General features: G+C 37.9%; 2 protein-coding genes across 13 annotated transcripts in view; one reads left to right on the forward strand and one right to left on the reverse strand.

Annotated features, from left to right (window-relative positions):
- LOC101392261 (protein TALPID3) overlaps positions 1 to 20,849 on the reverse strand; it is a 157,777-nt gene that overhangs the window by 126,604 nt on the left and 10,324 nt on the right. For 4 of the 11 annotated variants that reach the window (XM_087448442.1, XM_087448440.1, XM_087448441.1 and 1 more), the window contains exons 1-2: positions 4,363 to 5,206; positions 2,930 to 3,000 (exon numbers count right to left, since the gene is read on the reverse strand). In XM_087448442.1, coding sequence (XP_087304568.1) covers positions 2,930 to 3,000; positions 4,363 to 4,618 — 327 coding nt within the window. In that variant the 5' untranslated portion in view covers positions 4,619 to 5,206. Of the gene's footprint in view, positions 1 to 2,929; positions 3,002 to 4,362; positions 5,210 to 19,840; positions 20,011 to 20,849 lie in introns of those variants that run through there. The other 7 variants (XM_087448445.1, XM_087448444.1, XM_087448436.1 and 4 more) reach the window with 6 other exon arrangements.
- On the forward strand, positions 5,757 to 20,454 carry TIMM9 (translocase of inner mitochondrial membrane 9). 2 transcript variants are annotated; one of them, XM_004426200.3, is made up of 5 exons: positions 5,797 to 5,889; positions 8,795 to 8,883; positions 17,834 to 17,898; positions 18,250 to 18,345; positions 19,370 to 19,795. In XM_004426200.3, exons 3-5 carry the CDS (start codon positions 17,860 to 17,862, stop codon positions 19,502 to 19,504), a joined length of 270 nt encoding a protein of 89 aa, XP_004426257.1. In that variant the 5' UTR covers positions 5,797 to 5,889; positions 8,795 to 8,883; positions 17,834 to 17,859; the 3' UTR covers positions 19,505 to 19,795. The 2 variants fall into 2 exon arrangements, with proteins under 2 accessions (XP_087304572.1, XP_004426257.1); XM_087448446.1 differs by lacking the exon at positions 8,795 to 8,883 and having other exon boundaries at positions 5,757 to 5,889; positions 19,370 to 20,454.

A 20,849-nucleotide genomic window follows, 5' to 3' on the forward strand; every position in this document is an offset into this window, starting at 1 on the left:
TATGTGACTACTGTGTTCCGGGAGGGCAGGACTGTGTGCTTTATATACTGAATTCCCAACACCACCACAATGCTTAGGCACATTGAAGCTACTCAAGGATTTGTGGAATGAGTGAGTAATCAGTTGTCAAACAAGTGAATGAACGAGCAAATGAATAAGCAAGCAACTATGGCCCTGAAATTCAGACTCAAATCCTGATTTGCCACTTCTAGGAGAGCAAGTCACGTAACTTCTCAGTTGCTACAGTTAAATGTGAAAATCTGATTCACTGTAAGTCAAATGGAATGCATAAGGATGGCCAGCACACGGCACAACATCACAAATTAATCACAGCGTTCTCTGCTACTGAGCTCACAGTGTGGTCTCAGAAGGATTCTCTGCAGCAAATAGCTTTCTGTTTACTTGTGTAACCCTACACTTCATCTCTAAGATTCTACTCACTGCTAAGACACCATGACTTTTTAAGTAGTAGGTTCATTCAACATTGCTCTTCACCTTCCCTAGACATACTTTTTTTTTCTTCTGCTACATCAGAAAAAGTAAAAGAGAAAACCACAAAAGGAAACTGATCCAAACTATCCACTGATAACAGTTGTTAACTTCCTAAAAATAGCCAGATGAGACTAACAATACAGTAGAATGCATCTGGGAAATTAGAGAACTTCTACAAATCAGTAAGAAAAAGCACATAAACATGTAAATCACAGAAGAATAAATACAGATGGCAATATACATGAAAAAAATTTCCCATTTACTAACAATAAAAGAAATACAAAATAAAAGCGAGATGCCTTTTTTACTTATCAAAATGGCAAAGATTTTTTAAAATTTTAATGCTCCATATTGGTAAAGATGGGGGAAAATAATTCTATTACATCCACTCATGACCTTGCTGGAGAGAATATATATTAATACAGTCTTTCTGAAGGCAATTTAGAAACATTTCAAAAAGTGTACATATCCTTTGATCTAATAATTTTACATCTAGAAATTAATCCTAAGGTAATGACCTGGAATATTCACAAGAATGTTCATCACATGGTTGTTTATATTATCAAAAATTGCGAGAAAAAACCTTAATGTCAAATGACAGGAATATGAACAAATAAACTATGGGACACACATACATTGAAATTCTACGAACCCATTAAAAGTTTCTAGAAAAAAAAAAAATCAATGACCAAAATAAAATCAATGACGTTGGGGCTGGCCTGGTGGCGTAGTGCTTAAGTTGGTGTGCTCTGCTTTGGCAGCCCAGCATTCATGGGTTCGGATCCTGGGCACGGACCTACACAGCGCTCATCAAGCCATGCTGTGGCAGCCGTCCCACATACAAAATAGAGGAAGATTGGCACAGATGTTAGCTCAGGGCCAAGCTTCCTCACAAAAAAAAAATCAATGACATGGAAAGATATCATTAATACTACTTAGTTATAAAACAGTATGGTCCCATATAGTCAAAAAATATATAAATCCATAGGAAAAAAAACTCAAAATGTTAACAATTGTTGATTTTAGTTGTGGAATTTCTTTTTTCCTTTATCCCTTTGCATTTTCTCCAATGAATTTTCTTTTAAGTTTTTGTTTTCTTTCCACACATTCATAAAGGTTAGCCTCAAATAGAAAAAAGGACATCTCATCTTCTGGTAGTAGGGAGAAATAGGTATGAATAGGAGCAGATATAAATAAGCTTATAAACGTGAGTATATCAGGCACAAACTCCCTTAGTCTTCTCAATATGCAAATCTACACAAAAACAAGCTGTGAGCCCATATTAAATCTAATGGGATCCTGACTGATGATCTTCTAAAGATCACCCATTTGTCTTCAATTACACAATAACAGCATATCCATATATCTGAGAAATTATTTAGAGAATGGAATTCAAATACTATTAATCATTAAATAAGGCCTGCTCAGAAAAGAAACAAAAAACACCAATCCAAACGCGAGGCATTTACTCAGGGACCAAGTATGGCACATAATTATACTTTTTTTTTTGTTTTTGCTGGGAAAGATTCGCCCTGAGCTAACAACTGTTGCCAATCTTCCTCTTTTTTCCTCCCTACCCAAAGCCCCAGTACATAGTTGTATATTCTAGTTGTAAGTCTTTCTAGTTCTTCCACGTGAGCCACCGCCACAGCATGGCTACTGACAGATGGTGGTGTGTTTCCACAACCGGGAACCCAACCTGGGCTGCCAAAGTGGTGGGAGAGCCAAACTTTAACCACTAGGCCATCAGGGCTGGCTCCATAATTATACATTTTTATTGTGAGTTTTTGACAAAGTTAATAAGTAAATAGTTTCAATTTCATTCTTAGTTTACCAGCTTCAATTTTCAAAATATTATATTGTGAAATTCTCTTCTTTAAAGACTTGTTAAATTGACAAAATATAGGTCAATATTATGATTAGTAGTCAAAGTCTAATTAGATTGCACGACTAAAACATATTTGTCATCAAATATTTTCAGCATTATAAATAAAAAAGGTTAAGATCAGAATTTCATATTATTTCTTAAAGACCCCTGAAAAAACACACACAAAGACCTCACAGTAGTCTGAACGATATATAATTACATCTCATTTTTTTAAAAAATTATGTTGTTACTGTTCCTTTTCCTTTACCTAACAATATGTTAAGTCTCTGATCTAGAATACCTTTGTCTTAGATAACAGCAGAGCTTCTTTTCAGTTACAATATTTCGCTCAATGGTCATTATCTTACTAACGCGTATCTTGGATTCTATAGAAGGCCTTTTGTTTAATGTCTCACACACTATTCAAGTCACAATTGTAGTATGTAAAACATTTATCTTGGTAAGTGAAATTTAAATAAAAACAAGGCTAATCAAACATAATTTAAAAACACATTATTCAACAATACTGAAAATTTTAACATGAGCATAATTAAGAATCCTTTTACTTACACTTTCTGACACAGCAGGATTTTCTAATGGAGGCTGCTGGTAATTTCTAGCCAAGGATAAGTCTGATGAATCTAACAAAACAAAGGAATCAATTTTAGTGATTTCTAAATCAGAACCTTACTTTTAGAAACTGTACAGGCACGATTCAAGAACTATATACTCCATATTAATGCAAGACCTAAATTGAAGCCACTTTTCATGCAAAAAACTTAAAATGTAATTAAATATATCCCAGTGAAGGTTTCACAGCTGATATTTTGGAAAATAAGAGTCAGTACAGGGCCAGCCCCGGGGCTTAGTGGTTAAGTGTGCGCGCTCCGCTACTGGCCACTGGGGTTCGGATCCCAGGCACGCACCGACACACAGCTTCTCCAGCCATGCTGAGCCCACGTCCCACGTACAGCAACTAGAAGGACGTGCAGCTATGACATACAACTATCTACTGGGGCTTTGGGGAAAAATAAATAAATAAATAAAATTATTAAAAAAAAAAAAGTCAGTACTGACAATCAAGTGGGCTAAGAATAAAATGTTTTAAAATACATCATTTGGGCCGGCCCTGTGGCTTAGAGGTTAAGTGCGCACACTCTGCTGCTGGCGGCCTGGGTTCGGATCCTGGGCGCGCACCGACGCACTGCTTCTCCAGTCATGCTGAGGCCGCGTCCCACATACAGCAACTAGAAGGATGTGCAGCTATGACATACAACTATCTACTGGGGCTTTGGGGGAATAAAATAAATAAATAAATAAAATTAAAATACATCATTACACTGTTGGATTTAGACAAACTATGGATAGAATCATTTGCCAGGAACAAAATATGTACAAAATATGTAAAAATCTGATTTAACAGTAGGCCTCTTATGCTGTACCCCCAAAAAAGCAGCATTATAAAAGCATTTTTGTTTTTTCACAAACATTTATTAATTTGATCCTTACAATTACCAGTAAGGTGGGTAAAGCATATACGTTGTTCTCATTTGCACTAAGCTCCAGACAGGTTAAATGAATTAGAACGTGGAAGCCATGAAAAGGCAAACGTCATGCTTTTCTACCATGCCAAACTGGATAGCACGATCCAAACCGGAGGTAGAGCACTTAGTAAAGCGCCCCAGTGGTGAGAAATAAGCACATCATACTAGTTAAGTGTGTCCGTCACAGATGTGAACAAGAACAGTGTGCAAAAACCACACAAAGAAAAAACACAAAGGAAATGTTTCATTCATTCCATCTATTCCATATTATGCGATGTACACTGCGCCCGGCCATTTTCCCAGGGAAAGGGGTCAGTTTTCAAACACCTGTACAAACTAGCCATAACTAATATTTGGTAATTAAAACATTAAAAAATCCTCCACATTTTGAAACACAAAACAAGGAAATGAAAATAAAGACTAAAGATTTACAAAAGGGAAAACGATTGGGAATCATACCACGTGACGTTCCATTCAAGCCAGCCCCCGTTCCAGCAGGAAGACGTTTATTTGCAGACAACGCTGGAGGAACACAGGACAACGCATCTTTCAGCAAAGCCAAAGTATCTCCCTGATTTGGAGAAACTACCTCACGAAGTCTCCTCGCTGGTACTTTAACCTTTTTTTTCTTTTCCGGGCTAAACTCGGAGCCTTTCATATTATTGGTAACAAAACTAGTCCCACAGTTCTGAGCAGAACTTTCTTCTGGGTCCATAAAACTTCGGAACAAACGTTTCGCCTCTTTGAAGACTTGGGGTGCGAGGAGAAGAAGCGGGGGAGGAGTATGAATGAAGAAAACGTGAATTTCAACTGATTCTAAAAACACGCAGTCATCAACTTTTAAATAAAACACCGTCTAAATAGACTATCCACAAAGCTACAACTTTCTATATGGTATTTAGTCCAGGATTAGACTAGAACATCACATGTACCCATTAATGCCACTCAGTCTGTTAATGCACCATGCCAATGAATCTGAACGTGAGGATGACAAGAGAGTGGCCGCAAGAGCAACAATAAGCATCATCACACAGCGCAGTCCCCGACCCGAGAGCCGGCAGCGCAAAACCAAACAGATGCGCAGGCGGAGTTAAGAGCTGTTGAGAAGAGGGAGTCAAGCAGGTAAACCGAAACGCTATTTTTTTTAAAAATCACCCACATAAGATGCTTAATAGCTTTCTTCAGCCAGAGTCTTACACACTTCTCCAGATGCAATCCTCGGACACCTAAAAGCACCTCCCCACGTCTCCAGAACGCTCGGCAACCGCACAGTCACAGGTCTAACCTCACAACAGCTTCAGTTGCCCGCGGGTCCACACCCACTTCCCTTTAAGCCCGCCCTTGAGACACAACACGCATGCGCGCCAAGAAAATCGTCCGAAACATCCAACCGGAAAGCTAAACGGTCGGCGGTGCTCCTCCCTTTCTCTCCGGGTGGAAACAAGCTCCCAACGTAAAAGGCTTAAAGCACGAGTGAATTTGGTTTTTTCTGTTTTTTTTTTTTTTTAAGGCAGTACATTGCCCGAGAAGACTTGAACATTGACTAAAACCCAAGAGCCTCATCGAAGACCTGCAGAGCTCCCGACCTAACTTGTAATACAACTCGTGTTTATTAGGGACTGTTTATAGGGTAGCTCCAGGAGACCGTTAGGGACGCGCGATTAAGTAAATTAGTTTTAGAAAGAGTTTTGACAGATTCGGGTTGATATTGACGAGGAAGTAAGGAATAGACTGCATTGTCTAAGCAGGCAATAACAAAAATTAAGTCTGAGGGGATTTTAGAATTCCCTGATGATGTCGACTTTTTCCTCTGGAGTGCCCCGCGTTATAACGAATCGGCTTCGAAGAATCTAAGGGCTATTTGACATCACCGCTCCCACGTGTTCTCTTCCATCCAGCGGCTGCGGCGCCCGCCGTGACCCCGACCAACGGGCAGCGCAGCCCCCCAGCCGCGTACTGGTGTTGGATGCCAGAGCCTGTGCTTAAGTATGGTCTCTTTCCTCTGCCCTCAGAATCCAGGGTTCCCGGGCGGGGGGCGGCAGGCTACGCTCTGGAAAGGTGGCGGAGTCTCTGGAGGCGGCTGCCGCTTGTACTTGGGGCTGTGGGAGGCTACGGAGCCGGGCAGCGCGTCCCCAGAGCGGGTTTGGAACCTGCCCTGGGACCGTGTGACCGGGGCGAGGGTCGGAATTTGAGGCTCTGAGTCACTCCCACCCCGGGGTTGGGGTGTCGGAGTCTTGTTTTGGGGCAGCCGGAGTGTTAGACTGTGAGGCATCCACGCCCTGACCTCGAGCACACAGGCAGGAGACCCTCCTTGAACTGAAAAATTCTCTCTAGGCAGAGCAGCAGGGCCAACACCCCTTTTGTGATCTGCTAGTTTCTGAGGACGCACTCTGTAGATGTTTCCCTTTACGCATTACTGGAGGTTTTTAAAAAAGATTAATCAAAGCAAAAAATGTACCCTGAGGTAAAAAAGCTAAATAACAAATTTTATTTATTTTTACGTCTCAGCTGTCAGCTTTCAAAGAAGAAATCCTAGAAGTAAAAGGGACCTTGAGGGCTCAGCTTTGGAGAACCTTTTAATTATTCTTTGCATCTTAATGAGTTTCTGTAATTAGTCATTATTTTTTATAGCTTTTATTTTTTTTATTATTTTTTTTTTGTGAGGAAGATCAGCCCTGAGCTAACATCCGTGCTAATCCTCCTCTTTTTGCTGAGGAAGACCGGGTCTGCGCTAACATCTATTGCCAAGCCTCCTCCTTTTTTCCCCAAAGCCTCAGTAGATAGTTGTCTGTCATAGCTGCACATCCTTCTAGTTGCTGTATGTGGGACTCGGCCTCAGCATGGCTGGAGGAGCGGTGCGTCGGTGCGCGCCCGGGATCCGAACCCGGGCTGCCAGTAACGGAGCGCACGCACTTAACCACTAAGCCACGGGGGCGGCCCCTAATCATTATTTCTTATTTCAGGTACCTTTCCCTCTTCATTACTGGACTCTCAGGTAGTACCTGTTTGTTCACAATTTGTTTTATAATATAGGTGAATTAAAAAATATGACAATGTCAGAGCTGTAAGAGACTTTGGAGATGATTTAACTCCCTTGTTTTCTAGGTGAAATTTAGATGTGAATGAAAAAGTGAACTTGCCCCTCTCTAGTGTCTAAGGTGTGAGCCTAGGCATAGAAACTCATTAAAGTGACTTGAATAAGTGACTTGATCTGGATCTTACAACCCCTTTAATGGCAGAGCTGGGGTTAAAGCTGGGCAAAGTTTTGCCCCCATTTAGTCCAGGGGTCATAGGCTCATCCTTTAAGCCTTGAAGCCATCCTTTAAACCTGAAAGTAGTATGCACTAATCTTTCAAAAATATTTTTTTCTCTGGTTAATAATGAGTTAGGGTTCCCAGTTAATCAGACATAACTTCCTAAACCTGCTGCAAATAATCTAAAGTAAAGGGACATGTGGTAGAGTCCTATTTTATATCAATCAAACAAGTTAGTTCAGATCAATTTAGACATCTGACTTATCAAATAAAAGACACTGATAGCCCTGGAACAGAAAGAAACATGGCTCACGAGATTGTTTTCTTTTTCATTTCTTTTTTGTTATTAACATTTTTACTTATTTGCTTTCCCTTTCCTACTCTCATATCTCCATATATACATACATACGTAGACTTTTTTCTGGTGAACCATCTGCAAGTAAGTTGCAGACATCATGACCTTGAACCCTAATTTCTTCAGCATGCATCTCCTTAAGAACAATGTTACATAGCCACAATAAGATTATCACACCTGAGAAGATAACATATTCAGATTTCTCCAGGTATCCCCAAAATTGTGTTTAGTTGTCATGACTCTTAAGTCTCTTAATCTAGAACAGCCCTCTACCCATTTTCTTTATGACTTTAACTTTTTGAAAAGACCAGTCTAGTCATCTTACAAATTGTCCCACATTGTGCATTTTCCTAATTATTCCTTCATGTTCAGAGTAATACCACATAGGTGATACTGTGTCTTTATTGGTTAAGATGGTGACTGCCAGATTTTTCCACTGTAAAGAGACAGTTTTCCTTTTGTGATAAGTAACCTATAGAGATGCTTTGAGACCATGGATATATCCTGTTCCCCAGCAACCTGTCACCCAGTACATTTATCATCCATTCATGATCCTTGCCTGAATCACAAGACTACCAATTACTGGTACCAATCATGCAGAGACCAGCATCAATTATAGTGATAGTGGCCAGGGACCTCAGAAGAATCCCTTACTGTAAACTAAGTTTGAGCAAAAGTAGAAATTTAGCTCCAGACCTATAATTCAAAAAATAAATGGAGGGCATCTCCCCCATCACATCCTGGTTAGTTATTTTTCTTACTATTTAGAAATTTCTGGGAATTATTTGTCCTTGTGTGTTCACCTGAACATACTACCTGGAAAGATAAGGATATTGAGGTTTTTTGGTGAGTAAGATCAGCCCTGCGCTAACATCCATTGCCAATCTTCCTCTTTTTTGCTTGAGGAAGATTAGCCCTGAGCTAACATCTGTGCCCATCTTCCTGTATTTTGTATGTGGGACGCCGCCACAGCATGGCTTGATGAGCGGTGTGAAGGTCCACGCCCGGGATTGGAACCTGCAAACCCCAGGCCACTGAAGTGCTCTGTGAACTTAACCACTATGCCACTGGGCCAGCCCCTTAAGTATTTTTTAATACATATAATAACACATATGCTAAAGAATTAATAACTTCAGAACAGATTGAGAAAACTGATTTCACTTATTGAAAAGCAAGAGGCTTTTTAAAAAATGATTTAGCCAACAGAAGTTTAGGTTTCATCAAATAGACTTAGAGCTTGAAAGATCCTGAGCAGTCATATTATAATCCCCTCATTTTTCAGGTAAGAAATCAGGCCTCACTGGAGACATTCAAGCAAAGGTTGGACAGCTACTTTTCGAGAACAGAAAGGAAACTCATGCATCAGAAAAGGTTTGAGCCTGATGACTGACACGATCTCTACTCTCAAGTTCCCTGGGTTTATGATATATTTTGTGTGACACAAAAATAACTTAGCATTGCTGTAATCATTCCCAAGACCTAAGCCAGAGATTCTATAATTCTCTTATCCCTTCCCCCTCCCTCTCCATGTTTCAGGGATATAACCAGAAGGTAACCCCTGATTGGATATTTGCCTCTATAATAACAAACATTGGCTTTAATATCTGGAAACAAGGACCAAATAAAAGGGCAGCCACATCGCTTCTACCTATTTTCAGCATCAAGATGGTTTGTGTGGCTGTTGGACTTTGTCAATCAGCATAACTTATGATTAAATAATTGTAAAATAGAAAGACTTAGAAGACCCCAAACTAGCAAGTAAATTTGAAAATTATTCATTCACTCAAACCATCTCCAGTATTTGCTAGGACAGTTGCCTACAATTGGGTATGCCATACTCTTGAGCTTGGTGACTACAGAGGAGAGCTTTGGAGATACAGGCAGACTTAAGAAAATTGCTGACTCAGCATTTGAGTTCAGTTGTAGGTCTGGGAGGATACTTGAAAAAATAAAATACATAATTGATTCTAGAGAAGAGGAAATCATAATGTTAACATAGTGGTCTTTGAGTAGTAGAACTTTTTGCCTTTTATTTTCTAAATTCTCAAAAAATAGATCATTTTACTCTTATGATAAGCTATATTTCATTTAAAGGAGGCGATATATACTGTTAAGGACTGTGTATTAAAAGACAATACCAAGAAAATAAATAAATAAACTTCATACCAACAACATTTGGGGCACTCCTCATCTGTGTTTTGTCTAATACTTCCCAATAACAACCATCATTTGTTACCGTGAGTTGTATAGTAACGGGAAAGTGGAGTACAGTGTTACCAGTCTCTGAAACTTACACAACATTTAAAGATTTCATACTTTCTGCCTCTCTGACCTCTGGTTCATATTCATTACATACGAAATTTAACCTGAAGAAATACAAGGATAGGAATAGGAAAAAGAACCAAATTTTGGCATTACAATTAGAGAACATGTTAATTTCTAAAGTTTTATAAAGAAGGAAATCGGATGTGTTTTCTTTTTTGGTGTGAGCTATAGAAAGTCCAGTTTGCTGCATGGCCCCCTAAAAACAGCGAGTTCCCTGTGCAGTTCAACAATTCAGAAGGGTCAGGGTCTTATGGATGACCTTTTGTGCTTTCAGTTGGAGGCCTGTTGGTAAACCAAGTTGCCAAATACGTGTTTTATTGCCCTTCTGTGTTTTTTAAGTTCCCACAAAACAATGGTTTCATTTAATACCTATTTCCACAAAAGTTATCTAACCAGTTCTTGGATCTTTTCAGAATGTTTTCTGAGTAGGAGGCCAAAAGAACTCTAGTTCTGAACATTTACCAGCATCTACCACACTGCATCTTGTTCTTTGAAGAGATTAGAAAGCTGGACAACCTGACTTTTTTCTTTTTTATTAAACTTGTTATTTTGAGATTATTATAAATTCACATGCAGTTGTAAGAAAAAATACAGAGATCCCTTGTGCCCTTTACCCAGTTTTCCACAATGGTAACACCTCACAAAACTATAGTACAATATCACAACCAGGATATTGATATTAATATGATCAAGATACATAACATTTCCATTACAAAAGTCTCTCCTGTTGCCTTTTTATAGCAATACCTACTTCCCTTCTACCCCCACCCCCTCTTTAACCCCTGGCAACCACTAATATGTTCTCCATTTCTAGAATTTTGTCATTTCAATAATGTTATATAAATGGAATCATACAGTATGTAACCTTTGGGATTGGCTTTTTTCAAAACTCAGCATAATTCTCTAGAGATTCATCCAGGTTGTTGTGTGGATCAATACCTCATTCCTTTTTATTGCTGAGCACATTCCATGGTATGGGTATACCAGTTTGTTTAACTCATTGAAGAACATCTGGATTGTGTCCAGTTTTTGACTGTTACGAATAAAGTTTCTATAAACATTTCATGTATAGGATTTTGTGTGAACACAAGTTTTCATTTGTCTGTGATAAATGCCCAGGAATGCAGTTGCTGGGTCACATGGTAGTTGTATGTTTCATTTTTCAAGACACTGTGAAACTGTTTACCAGACTGGCTATATGATTTTACATTACCACTAGCAATATCTGAGTGATCCAGTTTTTCCACATCCTCACCAGCATTTGGTGTTGTCACTATATTTTTTTAATTTAGCCATTCTGATAGGTGTGTGATGCCATATATCATTGTGGTTTTAATTTGTGTTTCCCTAATGGCTAATGATGTTGAACATCTTCTCATGTGTCTCTTTGCCATATGTATATCATCTTTGGTGAAGTGTCTTCTCATGTCTTTGCCCTTTTTCTAATTGGATTGTTTCTGTTTTTACCATTGAGTTTGGAGATTTCTTTGTATTTTCTAGTTACTAATTCTTTGTCAGATACGTAGTTTGCTTTTGATGTCAAGTCAGCCGAAAGATTTTCTCCTATTTTTCTAAGTTGTAATAGTTTTATGTTTTACACTTAAGTCCCTGATCCATTTTGAGTTAATTTTTGTATAAAGTGAGAGACTTAGTTCATGGTTAAATTTTTTGCCTATGAATATACAGATGCTCTTAGCACCATTTGTTGAAAAGGCTAGCCTTCATTTAATTGCTTTTGCACCTTTACCAAAAATCAGTTGGGCATATTTGTGTGACTCTGTTTCTGAGTTCTCTATTCTGTTTCATTGACTTATGTGTCTACTGCTCCACCAATACCACACAGTATTGATTACTATAACTGTATAAATAAGTCTTGAAATCAGGTAGACTGATTCCCACACTTTTTTTTTTTTTCAAATATATTTTAGCTATTTCAGTCCCTTTGCTTTCCATATAAATTTTAAAATAATCTTGTCTATATTTATAAGAAATCTTACTAGGACCTTGATAGAAATTGCATTGAGCCTGTATATCAATGTTGGGAAAATTAACATCCTTACTATGTTGAGTCTTCAATCCATGAACATCATATATCTCTTCATTTATTTAGGTCTTTGATTTCTTTCATCAGCATTTTGTAGTTTTCAGCCTTCAAGTCCTTTACGTGCTTTGTTAGATTTACCCCTGTTTTTTTTTCTGAGTGATTATAAATCATGTTGTATTTTTAATTTCAGTGTCCATGTGTTCATTGCAAGTATATAGAAATACGATTGATTTTTGCATGTAGATTATCTTGTATCCTGTCATCTTGCTGAACTCACTTATTAGTTCTAGGAGTTTCTTTGTAGATTCTTTGAGATTTTCTATGTTCACAATCATGTCATCTGCAAAGAGGGACAGTTTTATTTTCTTCCTTTACAATCTGTTTGTCTCATTTCCTTTTCTTGCCTAACTGCACTGGGTAGAATTTCCAGCAGTATGTTGACTAAGAGTAGTAACAGCAGACAGCTTGCCTTGCTCATGATCTTAGGGGAAAATATTAGTCTTTCACCATTAACTACAGTGTAGGGTGTAGGTTTTTTTTTTTTTTGTGAGGAAGATCGGCCCTGAGCTAACATCTGCCAGTTCTCTTTTTCGCTGAGGAAGACTGTCCCTGGGCTAACATCCATGCCCATCTTCCTGTACTTTATATGGGACGCCGCCACAGCATGGCTTGACAAGCGGTGCGTCGGTGCACACCGGGATCCGAACCAGCGAACCCCAGGCCGCCACAGTGGAGCGTGCACACTTAACCACTTGCGCCACCGGGCTGGCCCCTGTAGGGTTTTTTTAATAGATGCTCATTATCAAGTTGAAGTTCCCCTCTCTTCCTAATTTTCAGAGAGTTTTATCATGAATGAGTGTTGAATTTTTCAAATGCTTTTTCTGCACCAATTGATATGATCATGTGATTTTTATTCTTTAGTCTATTAATATGGTAGATTACATTTATTAATTTTCAAATATTGAACCAATCTTGTATCTCTGGAATAAACCTCACTTATTCAGGGTATATAATTCTTTTTATATATTGCTGAATTACATTTGCTTTTTATTAAGGATTTTTATGTCTATTTTATGAGGATATTTTTCTGTAGTTTTCTCTTACGTACTGTCTTTCGTTTTGATAGCAGGATAATACTAAATTCATGAATAAGTTGTTAGATTTATGTATATAGAGTAGTTCTGTTATCTTTTTGATGTCTGCAAGGTCTATGGTGATACACCATTTTATTCCTGATAATGATAATTTGTGACTTCTTTTTTTGTTAGTCTTGCTGGAGGTTTGTCTGTTATAATCTATTCAAAGAACCAGCTCTTTGTTTCATTGATTTTCGTCTGTTGCTTTTCTGTTTTCATTTTCATTGATTTCTGCTCTTTATTATTTCCTTGCTTCTACATGCTTTGGGTTTATTTTGCTCTTCTTTTTCTAGATGCTTAAGGTGGAAGCTTAAATTGTTGATTTGAGACATTTCCTCTTCTCTAATTGTATATAATGCAATTAGTGCTATAACTTTTGCTCTTGGCACTGATTTAACTGTGTCACACAAATTTTGATATGTTGTATTTTCAGTTTCATTCACTTCAATGATTTTTTTAAAAATTTCCTTGAGACTTCCTCTTTGACCCATGGATTACTTAGAAGTGTATTGTTTATTTTCCAAATGTTTGGAGATTTTCCTGTTATCTTTCTGATGCTGGTTTCTAGTTTGATTCCATTGTGGTCAGAGAACACACTCTGTATGATTTTAATTCTTTTAAATTTGTTCAGGCTAGTTTTATGGCTCAGGATATGGTTTATCTTGGTATGTGTTCCATGAGTACTTGATAAAAATGTGTTTTCTGTGGTATTGGGTGAAATATTCTATAAATGTTGGTTTATTCTATCTTGTTGGTTGATGGTGTTGAACATTTTTTATAATAGCTGTTTACAAATCTTTGTCAAATAATTCTAACATCTATCATCTCAGTGTTGGATATCTATTGATTATCTTTTTTCATTCAGTTTGAGATCTTCTTAGTTCTTGGTATGATGTGATTTTTTTTTTATTGTAACCTGGACATTTTGCATCTTATGTTATGAAACTCTAGATGTTGTTTAAACCTTCTCTTCTAGCTGGCTTCTTTTTGACACTGCTCCATTAGAAGTGGGGAGAAGGGAGGGCCACCTCATTACTGTCAGGAGAGGGTAGAAGTCCAGGTTCCTCACTCTGTCACTGAAGGTGTTTGTGGTAGGGAATGCTCCTCACTACTGCTGGGTGTGAGTGGGAGTTACGGCTCTCCACTAGGCCTCCCCTGGCGTCTCCCGGCCAAGAGGGCCTGGAATCCTTCATTACTGCTCCCCTCCTGGCCTCCACTGACACCATAGGAGGGTATGTGGCGTAATTACCATGGGGCAGTACTGCAAGTCCTGAGTCTCAACCAGGCCTCCTTTGATACTACCCTAGAGTGGGGGAGGGAGAGGGGTACCTCATTACTGCCAAGTGAAGTGGAGATCCAGGCTCCCCATGTGGTTGCCACCGACACTTGGGGGTGGTCCTCATTAATGCCCAGCAAGTATGAAAGTCGCTGCTCCCCTATGGCCCCTCTCATACCACTCTGGTATGGGAGTTGGAGGGCCTTGTTACAGCCTAGCGAGGGTGGACATCTAGGCTCCCAAGCTGGCTTATGCGGATGTGGGTGGGCATGAGGGCCATAGGTTTTTCTATGTCTGCCTGGACAATTTAGCAATTACTGTGTTAATGTTTTCTCTCTTAAAGGCTTCCCCTTTCCTGGCCCTTTGGTTAGACAGGGCAGCCTTTTGGGGAGGGCTTTTTTTGACTGTCCCCATTGGCATTTGCAGATTGCTGGCTTCTTCAGCTCCAAGTCTGTGATATATGAGACAAGAAAAAAGAGAATTCACCACAGTGTTGCTTCTCGGGTCCTAAGGGCCCTAGCCAGTATACTTCCTCTCTCTACCTTTTAGAGTCTGATGTTTGTTTTATATGTGATGTCCAGGGTTTTAGTTGTATTTAGTGAGAAGAACAGGAAAAAGCATGTCTACACTGTCTTCCCAGAAGCACAAGTCCTAAACATCATTGTGTGGTATACTCACAGGATCCTCTGTTTCTTTGACTGGTTAGTGGTATTTTACGGCAGCCATAAAGATGCATCTTACCTCAGAAGCATGGCTGGTTTCATAACTAGCACAGTCCTTGGTCTGTTCAATAAATGTTTATTGAATGAATATCTATCAACTAATTAGAATAGTAACTGCTAAGATCCAAAACTATAAATAAGTTTGAAGTCGATATTAGAAGATGATGCAATAATTAGGTTTGGATTTCTGTGCAGTTCAATAGTTGGAGGGTATGGAGTCAGTATTTCATGATTTAAATGAGCTAAGAGGAACTATAATGGATATTACCTTACCTGGAACATGAATGATGATAGTCACAGCAGTACCTGAAAAATTGTGACCTTCAGTTAATTCTTGGTATTTATCAGGTAGTTTATGTGGTAAAAAATATATTGTTTATAAAGCTGTGAAATAAGAATAAAGAGCATTCACCTTAACTTTTTAGGTGTTTATGGAACACTAGTTGTCTAAATGTTGGGCTAACGTAAAACCTCTACTGCATTGTTTGTAGCAGATACAGAGGAGATTTAGTAGAAAAGATAGTTTATATCCTGTTACTACTAAACCAAAGATTCTCTGAACTATAGACAATTACACTTTTTATTAATCATTACTTCAAAGAAAACTATGAGCTATAACATCTGGAATGAGACTATCATAGCAAATAGAAAAGAATTGATGCTTTCCCTTACATATGGAAAAAATGACTTTTTAAAAATATCAGTAATACAAACATACAGGATAAGGAAAAAAGAGGAGGGAAAAATAAATGCAAAAGAGGGGAAGGTATATACAGTCATGACCGCATAACTACGTTTCAGTCAGTGACAGACTGCATATTTGACAGTGGTCCCATAAGATTATTACCATATAGCCCAGGTGTGTGGTTGGCTATCTCATCTAGGTTTATGTAAGTACACTCGATGCTGCTCAAACAAGGACAAAATCACCTAACAATGCATTTCTTAGAACATATCACCATCGTTAGGTGACACCTGACTGTTTATGGTTGGGAATACTGGAATGGAATTACCATGGATTGTATTTGTTAATCAAAATGAGAATTAATTTTTTTCATGATGGTAGCATACACTTTGCCCTAAGCTTGAATTTCCTGCTCAGTTTTATCTCCATATAAGCTTCATGAAAATTTCATGCTTTTTCAGAGCCACTTTAAATAGTAATTGATGAGCTAATAAGAATTATATACACATCCAGTTTATCTTTTTGCATTTATCAGGAAACTCAAAGCTAAATGTAATGCATAGAAATTCTGTTATAATCTACAGTGTATATAATTAGTATTTACTTATTCTTCCTTTTTGTTGTTGTTACTGCTGTCAAGTCGACTCTTGACTCCTAGCAACCCCGTGTACAGCAGAGCAGAACCCTTCTTGATGCTTTTGCACCATCCTCTCACCTTCCAGCACTATATCAGACAACGCCCCATTGCAATTCATAGGGTGTTCATGGCCGATTTTTTTGGAAGTGGGTGGCCAGGTCCTTCTTCCTAGTCTGTCTTAGTCTGGAAGCTCCACTGAAACCTGTCCACCCTTGGTAACCCTGTTGGTATTTGAAATACTGGTGGCATAGCTTTCAGCATCACAGCAGCACGCAGCCCGCACAGTACGGCAACCGACAGACGAGTGGTGTGGTTCCCTGTCTAGGAAACGAACCCGGCTGTGGCAGTAAGACTGCCTGCCGAGTCTCAACTACTAGACCACCAGGGCTGGCATTCTTCCTCTTACATGCTGTTTAATTTCTATTTTAAACAGCTATATTTTATACAAATCTTTTATATGAGACGTTCATCCATTTTAGAATGGATAACCAGGATAGAATATGTAAATAATGTGATATTCTTATATCCGGATTAAGTGAGCCTAGGTCTTCCATTTAGGATACGTGAATATCCCAGTAATTCAGAGAGGCTTTTTGACCTCCTTATCTTCATTTTTCTGTTGCCCGCAAGTTAGATCACAAGTGTCCTGTGTTCCGAAGTTTCTGATGAGTCTCTGATTTCCCTTTTTGAATTGTAGAATGTACAACTCCAGTAACTTCCTTTTAGAGTCATTTAGAACTCTGAATATCTTTCATTAGGGTTGTTGATTTATAGGTGGATAGTGTTTGTTAATTAATAGAACCTTTGCATTTATGTAGAGATAGTAAAAGGATCATTAGTAGTACAGGTCAAAGTTATATTAGCAACCAGTGGAATAGTTAAGTACTTATGGGAAGACACCAGAGATTCCTTGCTTTCCCTTAAAATGCTACTAGGAGTGGGCTTTATTTAACAAGTGGCTTTGCAAAGTAACAGAGCAAACCATCTTAAAGATTTTATTTATTTTTATTTTTTCCCCCCAAAGCCCCAGTAGATAGTTGTATGTCATAGCTGCACATCCTTCTAGTTGCTGTATGTGGGACTCGGCCTCAGGATGGACGGAGAAGTGGTGCCTCAATGCACACCCGGGATCCGAACCCGGGCCACCAGCATTGCAGCGCACACACTTAACCACCAAGCCACAGGGCCGGCCCGAGAGCAAACCATCTTAAAACTGAGATTTAGATAGACAGGGCCTTTGGGTCTCATAGCTAAGCATTAAAAAATCTAATTCTAAACTGTCAGGTTCTTTGTTGTCATTAATGACCTGGGAAATGGTGGGGGTGGGGGGACATATAATTACATACTCAGAAATTTATAAAATATGAACAATAATTTCAGGTAGACTTGTTTCCATTCTATTTAATAAACTATTCTTGTTTTTATTACCTAACTATTCAGCTAGCATAAAAACATTTGTTAATAGATTGACAAACTTTTTTTTTTTTTTAAATCAGGTGACTAATAAACATACCAAAAGAATATGGCTGCACAAATACCAGAATCTGATCAGATAAAACAGGTAAGGTATTATAATTAGGGAAAAAAGATTTTGCAAAAAATTTAAGTCACTACTGGATGCAACCATGTCAGTCAATGATCTCAAAAAATAACTTTATATTTCATTTCCAAACATGGATGTTAAATGACATGAAGCATACTTATTTTTCAGATAATTTGACAGAATATCCAGGAAAGAATAAATAGTCAATTAGAAAAGTTGACTATATTTTTTCGATCATATTATACCCATTTAAGTTAATGAAAGAAACTTTGATTTCAAGCATTACAGGATATTTCGCCTAAATTCAAACATCAGTAATTAAAGTGTTTTAAAAACCAAATATTAAAGAACCTTCTGATTTGTTTGTAGTTTAAGGAATTTCTTGGAACCTACAATAAACTTACAGAAACCTGCTTTTTGGACTGTGTTAAAGACTTCACAACAAGAGAAGTAAAACCTGAAGAGGTATGAAAAGTGTTGCCCACTAAAAGTTCTCTAAGCTTGTCATAAACAATATAAATGGGATCCCTCTAAGCTTTTCACTTGTTCTTAGTTATTACAGGAATTTGGGCTACATTTTATGTTCCATTGCTCAGAGGAATTGAAGCAGCCAAGGACCCATGGCACTGAGTTTAACGATGCCAGATTTAACATAACAGTCACATTGTACAACGGCAGACTTTTTTCAGAGAAGGTGCCTGGGGCTTGCTGAATTACTGTTCCATAGCAAAGATTCTTAGTAATGAGATTTCAGTCAAGATGGCCTGGCGAGAGAAACTTGACATGGCTTTTCTATCTGACCCTAAGAATTCAGGTTAATTTTAGAAAAAGCAGAGCTTGAATTTGGTGGCTTATATTGCATAGGTGGACTCTGAAAACCCAATCCTGTTAGAAGTCATAACTTTTAATATCCTCATCAAAACACTGATATATTGGCTAAAAGTGACATAAACTTCCTCTAGTGGAAGATGCTGATAAACATTCATGCCAAGAACTTAACATATAACCAGCAATTAAGAAGTACTTGTTAAATAAATGACGGAGTTGAGATGCTAAATGTAATATTCTTCTTGTTAAAAAGTAAAAGTTTGAAAGTTAAGAATGTTGAGAATGAAGTTTCTCATTAAAAAGGACAAACTTGCTACTGGGGCCTACATTTTAACAGTCAGAATAAGGGATAGGCATATAGGCTTTGCAGTTAATATCGAAACATACGTGCAGAAAATCTAGTCCAGAAGGCAGGGACTTAATTGCCATTGTTCTCAGTGCCTACAAACTGGTAGGCATTCTGTATATATTAGTTTTTGTAAATAGATTAAAGTATTAACAGTTGAAAGCTATGGTCACTTGCTACTCATTAATACCATTTAATTCTCAGATATATTCAAAGAAAAGAAAAGCACCCACTGGTGGTTCTTTGAGAATACGTGCATTTTTTAAAATTAATATTTTTGTGTTGCCTCTTGGATCTTCTCTTTTTAATTTCTAGACCACCTGTTCAGAACATTGCTTGCAGAAATATTTAAAAATGACACAAAGGATATCCATGAGATTTCAAGAATATCATATTCAGCAGAATGAAGCCCTGGCAGCCAAAGCAGGACTTCTTGGCCAACCACGATAGAGCAGTCCTGATGGACGGACTTCTGAAGAAAGATGGCCAACAGCTGCTGCACTGGAAATGAGGATTCATCTGACAGAATCCCCTAAAAGCAGTAGCCACAATGTGAAACCATCTATCATGACTGTTTGGCAAATGGAAACCACTGGAGAAACAAAATTGCTATTTACCAGGAATAATCAAAAATAGAAGGTCTTATTGTTCATTGAAAATAATAAGATGCAACATTTGTTGATGCCTTAAGATTTAGCAGCTTGGTCCCTTGATTAGAAAAATAAACCATTGTTTCTTCAATTGTGACTGTTAATTTTAAAGCAAAATGTGTGTCCAATCATGTATGAGATAGAAAAAATTTTATTACTAAAGTAAAATAATTGGAATTATCACTGAGCAGTTGTTTATACTATATAGTACCATAGTATTCCCTCTGGACCGTGGATACGTTGAAATGTTTTTCAATCAGGATCATCCTCCAAGTATTCCTGTTCATTCATGTCTGCCTCAAATTGCTGGTAAATACATAAAATAGTTACTTGCTAATCATTTCAATGCACGATCCTTCTGCTTCCCTTCCTGTGTCAGGGTGGGCATCACACAATCTTATCCTAGCTACGTTTTCACATATTTTCAGGAAACATCCTATCTGAGACTAGCTTGGGAATGTTTAAGAGTTGACAATTACACTCCAGTGGCACTGTGTTGTTCTGTGTTTTGTTCAAAAGCTGCAAGTCCAATATGAATGATTCAGAGTCAGATCAACGATATACAGTGTATTCTCAGCCAGGAAATGTGATCAGTGTAATAAAAAGTGAACAAAATTAAAGTAGCGTCTTATGGCTAAATGAATCTTAAATCCATGCATTTGCAGGAAATTCTAGTTGATGTATAAGCTTGGTAAATGTAAGTGGACTAATACCTATTAATAAACTGGCTTATGAATGGATTTCATTTGATACCAGTCTAAACTTGTAACTAAATAGAACACTCATTAGCCTATATGTTTAAATTTACCAAAGTAATTTCTATGTTTTGTCATATTATTGGAAAGTAGAAGTATTGTTCTGCTTTGATAATTTATGGTTTTCTATATAACATCTAATTTTTAAGCCATTAGGTCATTTAACTAACAATACTACTTACAGGCCTCTGTTGACACTGCAGTCAATAATTGTGATGTCTTTGAAAGTACAAAGACAAAATATTAACAGTGCTATCTTTAAAGTTGAAATGTACAATACTCAATAAAATATACAATTCTTTACAGTCAAAAGAACATGAAAGAAGAGGCTTGTTTCATCTTAAGGCAAGAAAAGCAACCAAAAATTCAGAGATTTTACTCAAAATTTTA

This window comes from Ceratotherium simum, chromosome 24, assembly GCF_057802395.1.
Source record: "Ceratotherium simum simum isolate JZ-2026a chromosome 24, ASM5780239v1, whole genome shotgun sequence".
Classification (NCBI taxonomy): domain Eukaryota; kingdom Metazoa; phylum Chordata; class Mammalia; order Perissodactyla; family Rhinocerotidae; genus Ceratotherium; species Ceratotherium simum.